This window comes from Artemia sp. Qi Xiang Cuo, chromosome 5 (genome assembly GCF_049724085.1).
Source record: "Artemia sp. Qi Xiang Cuo chromosome 5, ASM4972408v1, whole genome shotgun sequence".
Lineage (NCBI taxonomy): Eukaryota > Metazoa > Arthropoda > Branchiopoda > Anostraca > Artemiidae > Artemia > Artemia sp. Qi Xiang Cuo.
The window spans coordinates 13824565-13841530 of record NC_142798.1 but is presented as its reverse complement, the minus strand read 5'-3'; the positions used below and the strand labels follow the sequence as shown (position 1 = coordinate 13841530).

The 16966-nt window shown below is 34.9% G+C and overlaps 1 protein-coding gene and 1 long non-coding RNA gene across 4 annotated transcripts in view; one reads left to right on the top strand and one right to left on the bottom strand.

Annotated features, from left to right (window-relative positions):
- The window catches only part of LOC148951835 (RUN and FYVE domain-containing protein 2), a 153908-nt gene that overhangs the window by 40053 nt on the left and 96889 nt on the right, over nucleotides 1-16966 (bottom strand). For all 3 annotated transcript variants that reach the window (XM_089088740.1, XM_089088741.1, XM_089088739.1), the window contains 2 exons: nucleotides 13267-13392; nucleotides 5182-5322 (listed from right to left, as the gene is read on the bottom strand). In XM_089088740.1, coding sequence (XP_088944866.1) covers nucleotides 5182-5322; nucleotides 13267-13392 — 267 coding nt within the window. The remainder of the gene's footprint in view (nucleotides 1-5181; nucleotides 5323-13266; nucleotides 13393-16966) is intronic.
- LOC148951836 (uncharacterized) lies at nucleotides 4914-15444 on the top strand. The gene is made up of 2 exons (XR_016141754.1): nucleotides 4914-4976; nucleotides 14984-15444. It is a non-coding gene; the product is annotated as an uncharacterized LOC148951836 (long non-coding RNA).

Below are 16966 nucleotides of genomic sequence, written 5' to 3'. Positions count from 1 at the left end.
CTATTATGGCGTCGATAAAGTGACTGAAATCCAAGTCTTCTGATATTGATAGTATTTGCACTTTTCATTTGAATCCGCATTCTAAAGAGTTATTTCATCAACAGCAATTATTTCAGATGTCTTTGCAATTCCCTTCTTCCAGATAGTTTCCTTGGGAACAGGTGAACTTGAGTTTTAAAGCGGGGTAAAGATCCCAATTTATGTGATTTGTATAGGCCTATAACTGTCACGTGTAAAATTAGTAAGTTATTTGAGTAAGCTTTATTACCTCAGATTATTGATGCAGTAAATTATGATGTTAATCAGTTTGGGTTTAAAAAACGTCTTGGCTGCCGACATGTGCATTGCGCCCACTCAGTTTCATGCGCACTTGAAGTGTCCAAAGGGTTCGACAGTGTTATTCATTCACAAGCTTTAAATTCATTATATGACCCTGGGATCGACTCCTCTTTTGTTTTGGTTTTAAAGTTTTGGTATTTCAATGCTTCTTCAATATTAAACTCAAATGGTCAGATTTTCGGAAATATACCAGTTCGACGTGGAGTTAGACAGGGAGGGACGCTTTCTCCATATCTTTTCAATGCTTATATATCTAGTGTTCTTTTGAAGATAACCTCTATCTTTTTTACCGCATTTTCGGATTTATCTTACCTTGGATCCGCCGACAATCTGCTGCTTAGCATTCGATCTAAAGATGCTTTAGCACAGAGTATCAATAAGGTGCGTTCTTCTTTAAAAATGAACAGGTTTAGCCCTAATTATTGCTAAGTGGGAAAATTTGTCCTTTAATGATTCATTAGGCACGGGTGACTTAACTTGCTTTTTTTACCCTTTTCCCCGTGTGCATAGTCTCTGGTGGCTCGGGATTTCGGTATGCAATTCAGTTTCAGCTCTCCGGCAGAAAACTATATCTAATATTAACGATATATACAAAATGGGTTATGCTAAGATAGTCGCAAATTGTGGTCACTGTAATAGGTACCGTCTCACGAAATTTTGTTCGACTAATTGTGACCATGCTATACTCTGCGTCTGTTCTTTATTCCTTGATTCGAGAAAAGCGATATGAGTCAAATCCGTGTTAACTATCTCTGGCATTTTAATTTTTTTTTCTTTATTTGTCACGTTCTTACCTGAATAGCAAATTAATCGGTCAGTTTGGTACTACTGATATCATGTGCACTCTGCGCTATCATCAACAGGAGGTTATTTGTGAAGATTTCTTGAGGCTGGGCCCTCATCTCCGTCTCATCCAGTTGTTTGATGCTGTCTCATATTGGTATCGTTATATATTTGTATTGTGTTGTTTTTGCTATTCTGAATGTAGTGAATTCTATTTCTTTTTCTTATTTTTTACTCAACTATTTTTCATTGTTATGTGGGTTACAAACAGTGGCGGATCCAGGGGGAAGACAAGGGGGCGCACGTCCCCTAGCGTAGTCTAAAGTAGTGTAATTTACTTAATTAACTCAAGTTTGCGTTAATTAAACTTGCTCCTAACGGAATTTTATCGGATCAACCTATTTTGCGCCCCCTAAATTTTTTTTTATCGGATCGACCTATTTTGCACCCCCCCCCCCAAAAAAAATCCTGGATCCACCCCTGATTACAAATATTATAAATCATATTATATTATATTATATTGTATTATATATATATATATATATATATATATATATATATATATATATATATATATATATATATATATATATTTTGACCTGCTAAATGCCGCAAGGGATCGCTTTGGTGTTAAAAATGTATGGATCGACCGGGGCAACATACTAGTGAAGCTGCCTGGTGAAGCGTCTGCCCGGAAAATAAGATCCCTTGCTGAATGCGTTTAAATTAGTATTTGTGTTGTTTTCTGTCGTTTGTTCTTTTCTGTACAGCTTTGTTGGCCTTTTTGTTTCTCGTTCTTTTTCGCGATTTTTTCATTCTTATTATTATTCGCAAAAACTGTTTTGGTCTCCCGTTTATTTTATTCTTGCTTTTCCTTTTCTTTTGAGGGATCCGTTTTGTTTCGTTTTTGGTTTTAGTTTTTCTATTATTATTTGCAAAAAAATATCTTGGTCTTCTATTTTTATTTCTTACTGTTTTTTTTTTTTTTTTTTTTTTTTTTTTTTTTTTTCATTTAGAGAGATTTGTTATATGTTTATTTATTTACTTTCGTTGGTTCTTCACTTGATGATTTAATGAGCCGACCTTTTCGTCTAGAAGAGGTTTTATCGGCACTAATAGCAAGAGATGTTGAACCGTGTACGAACCAAGTTAGATTTCAACCGTTAAAAATAGTGCTTATGTTCAAAGATCGAAGCTAGACCCCGGGGAAGCCGATTCGTTGCGTTTATGTGCCTGGAATTGGCACCTCACTACTGGTTATGAGGATGTGTTGCAATTTCTTTCTGATTCTCAAGGAAAAATTAGTTTTATTGGTATATCTGAAAGTTTTTTTAGTCAGGAACATTCTTTCTCGCTGTATTCTTTTCCAGATTATAATTTGCAGGCTATAAACCGGGTGTCACTTCACACAGGGTGACGTGTATTTTTGATTTCACAAGTCATTGATATACCAAGTAGGAAATAATATTGATGTTTGGATAGAGGGTAAGTTAGAACGTTTTAGTATATATATAAATTTGGTTAGTAGTAAATTACTGATTAGTATTGTGTATGAGCCACCGAACGCAAGCTGGGAAGATTTTGAGCGTGGATTTGATCAACTTACGCGTGCGGTGTCTCGGACAGGTTTAGATTTTATTTGTATGGGTGATTTTAACTTTGATCTGCTATCGCTGAATGGAGTGAATCTTGATTTTTTTAATTTGATGGTTGCTAATGATCTTTTTTCCCTAGCTAATATTCCAACACGGGTTACGAGTCATTCAGCTACTCTCATTGACAATATTTTTGTTGGTTCGAAGTATCTGGACAGTAGTTATGCTGTACGAAAACAGGGATGTTAAGTGAAACTCAGTTCGGCTTTAGGAAAGGTCACTCGACGTCGGACGCCGTGCATTCTCTCTGTGATATTGTAAATAGATGCTTTGAACGTGGTGAAATCCCTTTGACTGTTTTTATTGATTTTAGAAAGGCGATTGATACAGTGGATTTTACAATTTTACTCAAACGTCTACAGTCCCTTGGAGTTCGTGGTAATTATCTGAAATGGTTTAATAGTTTTTTAAGTGGAAGATCTATTCAAGTTGTTTTAAATGATGCATTTTCTTCCCCCTACCAAGTGAAGTGTGGTGTACCTCAGGGATCTGTCTTGGGACCACTTCTGTACCTTGTGTATGTTGATTCAATGCGTTTTTACTTACCGGAGTGTTTTATCACGACTTTCGCGGGTGATACTGCTTTAACTATGTCTATTCGAATGAATGATGATCTATTGTTGAAAGTAAATAGGGTTTTAAAGTCATTTTATGTATTTACAATTTTGAGCCTTTTGTCAGTGAATGTTAAAAAAACTAATTTTATGATTTTTAGGAGAGTTGGTAAGCCTCCGAGTGTTGATGGAGGGATATTTTTTAATGGCAAGCCTTTGTCACAGGTGCATGAGGTGCGTTATTTGGGCTTCCAGCTTGATTGTAATTTGTCTTGGAAGCACCATACTGATCTTGCTGCAGCTAAAGTTGCTAGAGGTCTGCGAATTTTGCGTCGTTTGAAGCATTTTTTACCATTATCGGTTCTTTTATTATTGTATCATAGTATTGTTGCGCCTTATATTTCTTATGGTTGTGTCATTTGGTCTAGCAATTTTTATGCAAATTTCAAAAGAGTGCAGATTATACAAAATAAAACAGTACGTCTTCTTGGGAATTATATAGAAAATGTGAATGATACTGCGTCATGTTTAAAAAAATTAAGAGTGCTTAACATTGGTCAGATTCGCGATTACCAAGCTGCTATTTTTGCCTATAGATGTTGGAATGATGTATGTCCTCCAGTTTTTACAAATTTTGTTCGCGTAAATAGTTCACTCCACAGGTATGCGACTAGAGAGGCTAAGAATTTTATGGTTGAGTATAGAGACACCACATGTGCAGGTTTTGGAATTCAGTATTTGGTTCCGGCTATTTGGAATGATATCCCAGTTGGCGTTTGGGAAGCTGAACACATTGGGTCGTTTAAAGTAGAAATAAAAAAACATTTATTGGGAGAGGGGAGATAATTTATTATTATTATTGTCTCAGTTTTTTTTCTCTTTTCTTTTATTCATAGTTTTTGGTTTTATTGGTTAATTTTTTTTTATTAAATGAATTTTGTAAATGGTTGAGAATTAAAGGATTGCAGCCGTCTTTCATCAGGCTTTTCGAGCCTTCCCCGGGCGGTTGCTTGTATATAGTTTATTTTGTAATTAGTAGTAAATAAAGCAAGTCAAGTCAATATATATATATATATATATATATATATATATATATATATATATATATATATATATATATATATATATATATATATATATATATATATATATATATATATATATATATACCAATTATACTAATATATATTTAATAGTCAGTTTATTAGATAAAAATATGAGTTATTTTTCGGTAAAACCCAGCTTAGAATTTAAATAAATATAGTTTGTCATACAAACTATACAAAATTGAAGATGTATTAACTATTAAAAACTTCAAATGCTGAGCATTTTTAAAGTTTTGACTTCTACATAAATAATGCTGCTATATAATTTTTAATTGCTCCAAAGTAGAGGTAATCGTCATGAAACCAACCAAAATCTGCTAAAAATGGAGACGAATTCGGGTAAAATGTGATTATTTTATTTAAATCTAATTTCCGAAACAAGCTTAAATGTCACAAAACATTTTGATAATCTTTTATAGCAGATACCGTTTGGAAATGATACTCGCCATTCCTTAGAAGAAATCGATTAAATTTGAGACGAAACAAGATTTCTACTAAAACAGTATGATAAGAAATAGTCACTTGTCTTCAGGCTACAGGTAGGCGTCGTGTAACACTTCCAGAGCCCAGGATTTGTAATTCGTTTGGGATTACCGACACAGCCATTTGCATAAGCAGGCTATTGTTATTACTAATAAGCTGTTGTTTATATACGGTATAAGTAGGCTGTTATTTTTGCTATATAAGTAGGCCATTTATATAAGTAGGCTGTTCACTGTAAAAAAAAGGGAATATGAATGATACCTGTAATTGCTTATACAGCTCTAAATTAATTTTCTTGACGTCGTCCAATTGTTTTCTGAGAGCCATTAGCGAGTCTTGTTTTTCGTGGGCGTCTCTTTCAAGGAGCTTTAATGCCATTTCGGCTTCTGCTCTTAAACCTGCCTAAAATTTGAAGACAAAGATATATGTTAAAAGTTAGAAAAAAAAGAAACAGGAAAAAAAAACAGGATAACAATGAACTTCTTCTTTTTACTTCTTCTTCTTTACATCTTCTTCTTCTTCTTCTTCTTTACATCTTCTTCTTTTTATTACGACAGTGATCTTTGCTCCTTTTGTCTTCCACATCGAGAAGTATACATAGCATTCCAGCCCTATACATATGTAGCAGATGAACAGCATATATTAACTGGGGAAGGCAAGATACAAAACAATGCTAGAAGGTGTCTCTTCAAAGGTTATGGGAATTAAGTTGAAATTTTCAGGCTATGTGGAAGGGAATGGTTGATTAATAATTGTCTACACTCTTGGTTGTAACATGATAGGCGTTAGAATTCCTTCCGCCTTATAGAACTCTAACAATTATGAAGATTTTCAACCCAACTCATATATCTGAACATTTTTCGTCGTACTCATCAATCTAAAACATTATAGTCAGGACCGTACCCGGGATTTTTTTTTTGGGGGGGGGGGACAAAATAATTTTTTTGGAGGGGAGAAGGGTACAATTTAATTTTTTAAGCATCAAGAATTTGCTTATATTCATTTTTGTTACACTTTTTACGAGTCGGACAAACGTTTCGGGGAGGGGGGGGAGGGGTTCAAACACCCTACCCGGCCCCTCCCCAGGATACGACTTTGATTATAGTACAACTACTATTGAAAACTACGCAAAATTTTGTCGAATATATAAGTAGCAAGCCAAAATCTGAATTCTTATTGACAGAAACCAAAAAGATTTGAAATATTCTCTTCTCAACCTGTGTCTATTAAAAACGAACAGAAAGTAATTTTTCAAAAAGAAAAAAAAAGAAAGATCTAAATTAAACCAAAGATGAACAGAAATAAAATTCAAACAATTTTTCAAGCGTAAAATAACAATAAATCACCATTAATAAATAAATGAAACCCAAAACTGACAGAAATTACAATAAATAACCAAGGAAAACTCAAATCAGGCGGGAACTACCACAAAAAGGAGTAGTGAGTGGATTGGAAATTGAAAGGGCTAGTGCCCTTTTTAATAGTCGAAAGTAATTGGAAGGTTCGACATTTTTATAGTAAAGATCGATGTGGGTACAATGTATTATTAATTTTTTCTTCTTTTTTTGTTTAGACCAGGGCACTTCGTATCGAAGGAGTTGTCTTAGGAACTTCGAAAAGGGCTCATTCGATTGAAAATAAAAAGGGTTCATTCGATTGAAAATAGAAAGGGCTAATGCCCTTTTAATATTCGAAAGTGATTGGAGGGCACCTAGTCCCCCTAGTTGGAGTAGGGCTAACACTCCCTGTGCCTTCTGAAGACCAAAGCGTAAATTGCACATCACTGAAAACAAATACATTTTAAACGTTTCCTCTTTTATAACTATAATAAATCTAAAGTAATTAATGCTTTCAGGAATCAATTCAGAATATATTAGCCTGTCAATCCATATTAATTCGTTGTTTTTTCAAGCAATCTTGGTTATGATGGTTATCTTTTTTTTCATTTCGATATTATGTGAAAAACATTTCTCTAAACAAAATAAAGTTTCTAGTGAAATACAAGTTATGTTCTGGTCTTTAAAAAGTAGGGGGAGCGTCAGCTCTTATCCTCTTAGTTTCTACTCGTTTTGAGTTTGACTTGGTTATTTATTGTAATTCTTGTTCGTTTTGGGTTTCATTTATTTATCGATAATGATTTCTGGCAGTTTTATGCATGAAAAATTGTTTGAATTTATTTCTGATCGTCTTTGACTTAATGTAGCTCCTTTGCACATTTCTTTGAAAAATTCTTTTCCGGAAAAGTTTTTTTTAATGAATTTTCCTAACAGATATACGCAAAATATCTGTCAGTCAACCAAGACATGTGTCTAGTCTGCAACACGATAGGCAATTTTTTTGTAATCTACGATCCAGAATGTAGAATCGGTGCTCAAAAAATACTTTCTTTAATAGGGAATCCAACACATATAGCAGGCCGAGAAAAAGGAATGGGACAAAATTTATATCGCCTTAGTACTATAGATCAATTTTCACCTCTAAGATCTTTAACAAATTAAACCACGCTTCAATTTAAAAACACTTGACGAAGGATTTATTCCCCACTCTACATCAGGTGAGATATAGAGCTACCCGATACTAAAGACAATACCACGGGTGATGATATTCAGCGGTATTGAATCAATGGATCACTAGTCTCGAAAAGTTGGCTATCGATACTTCTTGTACACAAATATTGCCCTTTCTCTAAACTAAAATTTACAACCAAAGAAATCACAACTAGAATTCCCCACAAAAAAAAAAAATCACAACTAAAATTCCAGGCTCTATGCCTGCTGATACCTCATCAAGTTTTAGTAATTTAAAGTATGGACTAATTTTCAACATATTCAGGAGCTTTGTTTCGACCAGTAATATTTCTAGATTATGCATTATTTTTCTCCCTGAAGCTAAAATAGTGACAGGGAAACAGAAAGAGGCTTTTTGCAGCAAACAGCAATTGGTTACTTTTATTACAGCTCTAGATGTATTGTTTAGAGTTGCATTGGTGTTTAACACTCTTTTGGCGAACTCATCTTAGTTATAGGCTTTATCAACTTAGATTTTTAACCTTTCGTAAAACTTAGATTTACATTCCACCTCCTTCATGATTCCATCTACAAATCACGTTTTCATTTAGCTTATTTAAAGAGCTCCATTTAGTTGTGGGCTTTATATGATATAACTCCTCTCCGTAAAACATAGATTCCACATCTTTCGTGACTCTGCCCAAAAACCGCATATTTCGTGTATTTCACTCGACAATCTTCGTTTAGTTGTGGGCTATACGTGATATAACACCTTTCCTTACAACTTAGATTTATATTCCCCCTCCTTCATGATTCCACCTAGAAATCACGACTTCATGGAATTCATTTGACGAACTCTGTTTAGTTGTAGGCTTTATGTGACACAAAATTTTTCTGTACAACTTAGATTTTTATTCTGCCTCCTTCATGATTCCACCTAAAAATCACGTTTTCATGTAAGTTATTTGACGAATTTTGGAGTTTAGGAGACAAAACACCTTTTTGCACAACTTAGATTTATATTCCCCATCCTTCGTGATTCCACCTAGAAATTCCGTTTTCATGTAATTCATTTGATGAAATCCATTTAATTGTGGGCTCTATGTGACAAAACACCTTTCTGTACAACTTAGATTTATATTCCCCCTACTTCGCGATTCCACCTAGAAATCCCGTTTTCTTGTAATTCATTGTAATTCTTTCTTTACAACATAGATTTATATTCCCCCTACATCGTGATTCCACCTAAAATCCCGTTTTCATGTAATTCATTTGACGAAATCCATTTAATTGTGGGCTCTATGTGACACACACCTTTCTGTACAACTTAGATTTATATTCGGCTTCCTTCGTGATTCTACCTGGTAATCACGTTTTCATTTAATTCATTTGACGAACTTCATTTAGTTGTAGGCTTTGTGACATAACGCCTTTCCACATAACTTAGAATTACATTCCAACTCCGTCGTGATTCCACCTAGAAATTACGTTTTCGTGTTGTCGAAGTCCGTTTAGTTGTGGGCTTTATGTGACATAACGCCTTTCCACATAACTTAGAATTACATTCCAACTCCGTCGTGATTCCACCTAGAAATTACGTTTTCATGTTATCGAAGTCCGTTTAGTTGTGGGCTCTATGTGACATATCGCCTTTTCGTACAACTTAAATTTGTATTCCAACTCTTGCTCTACCTCCTTGGTGACTCCACCAACAAATCGCGTTTTCATGCAATTCATTTGGCGAGCTCAGTTAAGTTGTGGCGTTTATGCAGCATAAAACCTTTCCATATAACTTAGATTTACATTCCGCCTCCTTTGTGATTCTACGTAGAAATCGCTTTTTCGTGTAATTTACTCGACAATTTCCGTTTAGCTGTGGGCTCTATGTGACATAACACCTTTCCGGTGACATAACACCTATCCGTACAACTTAGATTTGAATTCCAACTCCTGCGCCTCCTCCTTTCTAATTCTACCGAGAAAACATGTTTTCATGTTTTTCATTTGACGAGCTCAATTTAGTTGAGGGGCTTAAGCGACACTACACCTTAAGTATGTGTGTACACTATATTATGTTTATGAGGAACTAGAAAGGTAGAAAGCTATGGAATGTCAAGTAACAGGTAAGGTAGATAGATAGTAAAGCAAGGCCTTACCCAGGATTTTTCTCGGAGGGAGTTTTATTTAAAAAAAATTGGGGGGAGGGGGGGGGGGGGGTTACAATTTTTTTTTTAACGCATACAAAATTTGCTTATGTCCATTTTTGTTACGTTTTTACGAGTCAGACAAATATTTCGGGTGGGGGGTTCAAACCCCCTATCCCCCCCCGGGATACGGCCTAGTAGTAAAGTAAAGGAAATGATAGTTAAATAGTGATGAATTAGATTACAAATAAGCAGAGAGTCTTAAAGAGAAAAAAAAAGAAAGAAATGAGATAGATTTTTTATTATATTCTCAGGAGCAGGAAAAAAATACAACAAGATCCGGTTGGATTCTATCCATAACCTGAAATACCCCCCCCCCCCCCATTACCAAGAAAACAAAAAAGAAGAGGAAACCAGGAAAGGAGTTACATCTAGGTTATTTCAGTATGAACCAAAGGACGCTGGATAAAAGAACGAAAAGAAGAAGAATTTAAAATACGTATTAGAAAAGGATTTTGTATATTTTTAACATTATAGTCTACTTTTGAATAAAAAAAGCGACATTACACCTTTCCATATAACTTAGATTTATATTCCATCTCCTTCGTGATCCCACCTAGAAATTGCGTTTTCAATGTAATTTAATTGACAATATCTATTAAGTTGTGAGCTTTATGGGACATAGCTCCTTTCCGTACAACTTAGATTCAATAGGTTATATGTGGTCCTCAACATAGAGTTGAGGCCACCCTCAGACAGAGGGTGGCCTAACGGAGTGGTTTTCTGTTCAGTCAGGTGTAAGGCAGGGCTGCATTCTATCACCATTACTGTTTGCCATAGTGATAGATTTTGTTCTCCGTGGATGCAGTTTTAGTGGCGGTATACAATTAAATCCACTGAGAGAACTCAATGACGGTGATTTTGCTGACGATGTTGCGCTTATTACCCACGACCCAGAAGATATGCAACGCAACATTAATGAACTCGGTCTTATGGCAAATGCTGTCGGACTCTCCATAAATGCTAACAAGACCAAATCAATGTCGAATGCAGTCATACCTGACTTAGCCGAAGGACTTTTGGTTAACAACGAGGAAATAGAGGAAGTGAGAGAGTTCAAGTATCTCGCCAGCAATCTTAAGCAAGATGCCAATTCCGAAAAAGAAATACTGTGCCGAATAACATTGGCTGGCTCTGCTTTAAGCTACATTATAAATGTTTGGAAAAATAATAAATAGTCCAAGAGGTTAAAGCTAAACATTTACAATTGTAATGTTTTCTCTGTCATTGTGTACGGCTACGCAACTTGGAGCATCACTGCTCACCTAGAACGACGACTCCAGGCATTTGACAATAATTGCCTAAGATCTATCGTAAATATACGTTGGACAGAAAGAATACGAAATAATAAAATCTATTGTATGACAAATCATACCCTCTTCCTTGATCTTATTAGAAAGCGGCGATGGTTTTATTGGGGGCATATGGTGCGAATGGGGGAAGGAAGGCTGCCGCACGATGCATGGTGTTGGACACCCCCGGTCTCCGCAAATCAGGGAGACCGAAAATGACCCTTGGCAGGTCGCTAATGAAGGAGGCGAAGCTGGCGAGGTCCTCGTTGGAGGAGCTATGGTTGAAGGCTCAGGACAGGTCGTCGTGGCGAATCACTGTTGCTGCCTTATGCGCCCCCAGGCGTAGGAGGACCTAAGTAAGTAAGTAAGTATAACCAACTGGTCTTCAATAAACTGAAAAGATCGAGCCACCTATTTTTCAGTCTTGTCAGTTTTCAGTTCTGTTCAGTTTTCTTGGACCTTTTTTCAGTTTTCACAGATCTGAGCAAAATAGCTTTGCTAATTATCAATTATTCAAAATTATTCAATCAATTTTCAATTAATAGTTTTCCAATTTCATTATCAATTATGCAACTAACAAGATAGTAAATAAATGATTGAATACCTTTAATAAATAAATAATGAAATAAATAATAAATAAATGAATATGGCCCCCTGGGGTATGATGTTAATAGTGAAGTTGAATTTGTTTTGTTGTAAGGGCTGTTGTGTTGTAAGGTATTTTATTATAATTGTTAATAAAATTGGAAAAATATTAATTGAAAAATTGATTGAATAATTTAGAATAATTGATAATTAGCAAAGCTACTCCTTTACTTTGAAATCCTGAGGACAGGGGTTCGAGTCCTGGTGTCGCTGGCTATTTGGTTTTGAACGAGGATCAATGACGTGACTCTCTAAGCTCAGCCAGAGTCGATCCAGCTCTAAATGGGTACCTGGAGAAATCTGGGGGAGGGGAAACAAGGGCCGCGTCGGATGATTTGCCCCCCCCCCAACCACGCATTGCACTCTCGGCCGAAGGTATTGATCAGGAGATCGGTACCTGCGTAACGCAGACCTTTGGTCAGCATGCGAAAAATTTTCTTTTTTTTTTTTTTTTTTGTGGTGCCGACTAGGAATTGCGATTTGTATAAGTGTTTTTATTATTTATTTAGTCCTGTATTATCTTAAGTTTTTTTGCCAACCCCTCGGACAAGTTTTTTATTTCTCGGGGTGGCTGTTAATATTGATGTTGCTTTTTGGTATAATTAACATCTCTCTCTCTAATTGATTCTATAGCAAATTATAGAGGGAATAAACGTTTTTATCAACATTTTCGACATTCCCTTCATTTCTTAATTTACTGTCTTTAAACGAGCAAATGTGTTTGTATGTATATTTTTTTTTTCTTGAGATCCGCTCTATTTTTTTCTTTTTTTTCAATTGGTACCCTAGGAATTTTTATCCTGAAAAAACGATCTAGATAGGTCAAGAGTTTGAGAAAATTCGTTTAGAGCTTTAATTTTGGAAAAAAAATTACGTAGGTGACATTGCATTCATATACATTTCAAAAGCCAAAATTACATCATTTTCCCCCAAGGAGTGGTCGTATCGTTTTTAGTATCTATGACACACGCAAAATTACACAGGATGACAAATTACTTTTAACAACTAAAGAAAAAGCCGTGGAACAAAAAACTGCAACAATCACATTGAATTGCAAACAAAAATTTTGCGCAACGAAATCTATGATCGTTTTTCACTCTAAAATGGGGAAGAGTTATTTTAGCGTCTCCAAAGATACGCAGGAAGGAGAAAAGGAATTCACGCCTGAGTTTCTTAACCGCCCTGGAATGAAATTAACTTATATTGGCGTCTGTGAAGGATAAACGGGGAAGACGAATTAATTCATGCCAAAAAAAAAAAAAAAATGTGAGTGACGTCACATTTATGTACCTTCGAAAAACAGAAACTGTATAATCCCCCCCCCCCCCCGTGGTGGTCTTATTGTTTTTAGTATCTATGACACATGCAAAATTACAAAAGATGATAAATGACTCCGAACAGCTAAAGAAAAAGGCATGGAACAAGAGACAGTAAAAATCCCATTTGATTTGACACCTTATGACTTAAAACTAAAGAATAACGCAATGATTATGTTAATACGTAATTAAAGAATCAAATATATGCAAGCCTTCTGTGTGCCAAGTGCCGGGGCACTGGCGAAGCCCGGGCTCCCGGTACTACAATATAATAAAACTAAAACAGAATATGAAAACTCAATTTTTAGTGAAGTTAAAATTCTAACTGAGGACATAATATACTTATCCAGTGTTAAAAATAAGAAACGAACGACAATAATACCTGAATCTCAAGTTCTCTCTCCAAGTCAAGCCTTCTATTCTTTTCTTCAGCAAGCAAAAGCTTCAACTGAGCTATAGCATCGTTATGAGTATCGGTGGCCTCCTTTTCTGGTTCTGTTTGCACCATCTAAAGCAAAATATAAAAATGAAAATAAATACTAAGCTAAAATAAAACTAAAAAATATAAAATAATAAAAAAAAAATAAATACTAAAATAAAAACTAGCCACATATCTAACCATGCAACTAGGGCTAAGACCCCATTTTGAACAATGGGTGAATTAATTTTTTAAGTTTATGCTTCTTACAAACATACATTTTTTTGTCTTCTCTTTCTTCTTCTTCTTCTTTTATTCTCTTCTGTCTACTTTTTCTTCTTTTCTGTATGTTCATTTATTGTAGTTTTTTGTTTTTATTAATTTAAAAAAACTTTTTCATAAAAAAAGTTCAAAGAAAAGTAGAGCTCCATTAAGCCAACAATGAACACAAATAAAGTCAAGTAATCTTTCAAGCATAAAACTACCACAAATCACTAGCAATAAATAAAATGGAACTCAAAACAAATAGAAATTAAAATAAATAGGTGAGTCAAACTCGAAACAAGCAAAAATTAACATGAGTAGGGCTGATAACCTGCACACCTTCTCAAGACCAGAAAATAATTTATACTTTACTGAAAAAAAATGACCGTGGATTGTCAGTTTAATTTACACATACTGATATTTATTTCTTAAAGTTTTAATAATTTATTATTTATGAAAGTACATAAAGTAAAAATATTTGAAATGTATTTTGTTTATTTTTCTTATTTTCTTACAACATTTTTTATTTTTTTTAATTATTCTGTGAAATTATTACTCTATAGAGCTCTAATCATAAATGAGCTATCCACAAGGGCTTTTTAGTTCGCAAGAATATAAAGCTCGTCTTCATTTGCTTTTTCAAGAAAAGGTCACTCAGGGGTGTCCAAGTGAGTACATAAAAAAAAATATTCCCACACAAGGTGGAACAAAGAAGATGTACACTGATTGGTCCCTGATCTTAGCATAACTTCGTGAACTTCACCAGAAGTCAATCTTGATAAATTTGTATTTTGACGTTTTTCCTCTTAGACTGTTGATTAGAATAACGTATTGCGTTTAACTCTATTGTTCCACCAACCCCTGCTCCTCCAACACGTCTGGCACCTCCAAGTGTGCGTCAGCCGTAAGGTAGGCATGCAGCATCCTCTTTTGGAATAGAATAAATTTCAAAAAAAACTTTTTGAAATTAAGTGGGGAGGGGCAAATCCCCAGGATACCACTAATCACTAATAACAACTGATTTCCAGAACACAGAATTTACTGTCCTCCAGTAAACACTGCTTTCACTTACTCATCTTCATATTTGATTACGTCGATTAAACCCAATTATGAGCAAAACTATACATCTAGCTGTTCAACGTTGTTAATATATGCGGTTTCATCAAAAATCCCAGAGAGAGGGGTCATCCTTATTTTTGTAATGAGAATGTCTTGACTTTATATGTATTAGAATGTCAAAATATGTGGATGGGTTTGACGACCGGCTGGTTAGCCTATCATGTATTTCAGCGGACGATTACATTCTGTTCAGGGTGGAGCTGAAAAAATTAACCCGCTTCAACGTTGCTCTGGATCAGGGTATGGGGGGTTCAGGATTAACGCTTAGCTTTTGTAAATAAAGAATTTGTTTTTCCAGAGTCAGAAGACACTGTCAGCCCACCCACAGAGAACCGCAGCGAAGTGGTGTGCCAGCTTGCAAAACCCTGTATTGTAGAGCAACGAGTAAGGCCCGTCGTAAATTTTGTGTTGAATTTGACCCCTGCCAAAAATACTGGGCCAAGTTATCAGAATAGTTTTTGTGAAGTTTATTCCTTTGGAAGTTTTGTAGTTTTATGTCAGAATTAACAAGCAAGGTTTGCATTAAAACCAAAGTATAAACACATACTGACCAAGTACTGACAAAACTCTCCAAAAGTGACCCCGCGTACCTCAGCGCCTCTAGAGGGTAAATGTTGTACTACTTAATCGCTCCGAGCCAATAAATTAGATTTAATACAGCTTTTACGGAACAAGTATAATCACCTACGGAACTTGTGATTTACTCGCCAGCTTCGCATAGGTATGGAATCGTCTCCGGAGACGCGGACAAAGGGTCACTTTTTTTGTGTGGAGAGGATAGGTTTTGTCAGTACTTGTTGTATGTGTTTATACTTTGATTAAAACCTACAATGCCAAATAAAAGCCAACAACTTTTGGTGTATTTTGAGACCAGTTTGTTCAGGACCCGACATGCCCAAACCGACAATGTCGAACCAGGCGGGGCTAGTGTGGACCAACAAATTTTGAGTTTTGGTAAACAAACGTAAAAAATTAAAAATCTTTAATATGACGGTTCTTACTTTTATACAAAGATAATAGAGCGATGTCTAATTACCAAATCTTGTCTACTTCAACCCAGACCTCTATATAGATGGAAATATCAAGGTTTTGACCTGGATGCTAGTAAAATAGGGTAAAATGTGCTGGAAATTCCTACTGTTACAAATTTTATGTTTTCCACGTAGTTTCTGATAGCTTGGCATCCTTAATAAGTTTAATATTAATTCGGAAATTTTTAATTATTTAATTATTTTATTCGGAAATTTTTCTGTAGCCATTCGTTTTATATCCAGTTTGGAGCGTTTTGGCTGATTTAAATAAATGTAGCAGCAATATCTTGTTTCCAAGGTTTCCCCCTGCCCTCACCTCCTTCGGATATCATAATTAAAAAACACACACAAAAGCAACAATAGAAACCAAGTCATATGTAAAATTACAGAAACATTGAGAAATCAACTAAAGTTGGAGGGGAGGGGAGTGATTTTGAAGTTCACATAGTAGATTAATCCTTTACAGTTTAAAAGATATATTCATTTGATTTTTACTTTCGTTTTTATCTAATCAACAAAAATTGACATGCCCCGGCAGCATGCCCAGCAATTACTGTAAATGTATCATTGGCCTTCGCTCATAATTAAAAGCCAAATATTGCTTTTTTTAATTTCGTAACATGTGATCTGGCCTACATAACTAACGTTGTTCAAAAATATTTTTGATACTACAACGTTAAGGGGGAGGAGGAAGGGAGGGGAGGTAAAAATACAGTTTAAATATCTTACTTTACATACCAATAAGCTTTACATTTTGTCTTTTAATGCTTTGTACAGCCTCTATACAGTCTATACTCTCTATAATTGCCACTAGAAAATTAATACAATAATATCAATCTCTATAATAGTTCAATTCTACAGATGGAGATAATTGCCATTGAATGCAATAATTCCACAACAACGAGTAATTCCATACAATGTTTTGCAAATATTTTAGAAACCATTCTGACAAATTAATTCTACAGATAAGATTAAATATAAGTTATTTTTATTTTTTTTGTAGCGGACATGTAGCTTAAAATACAATTTAAGCAACGAATGACAGCTAGATGCTGGATTCAAATAATCAGACAAATACATAGCTTACAACCATATATGTGTACAGCTCTGGCCCTAAACAATACGATACAACTATTCTTCAGAAGAGAGAGAATAAAAATATTACAAAAGAAAAAACAAAGAACACAAAAAGAAAATCAAACAATCAAACAGTAGAAGGATAAAATAAATATTAGATAACCAACACAAAA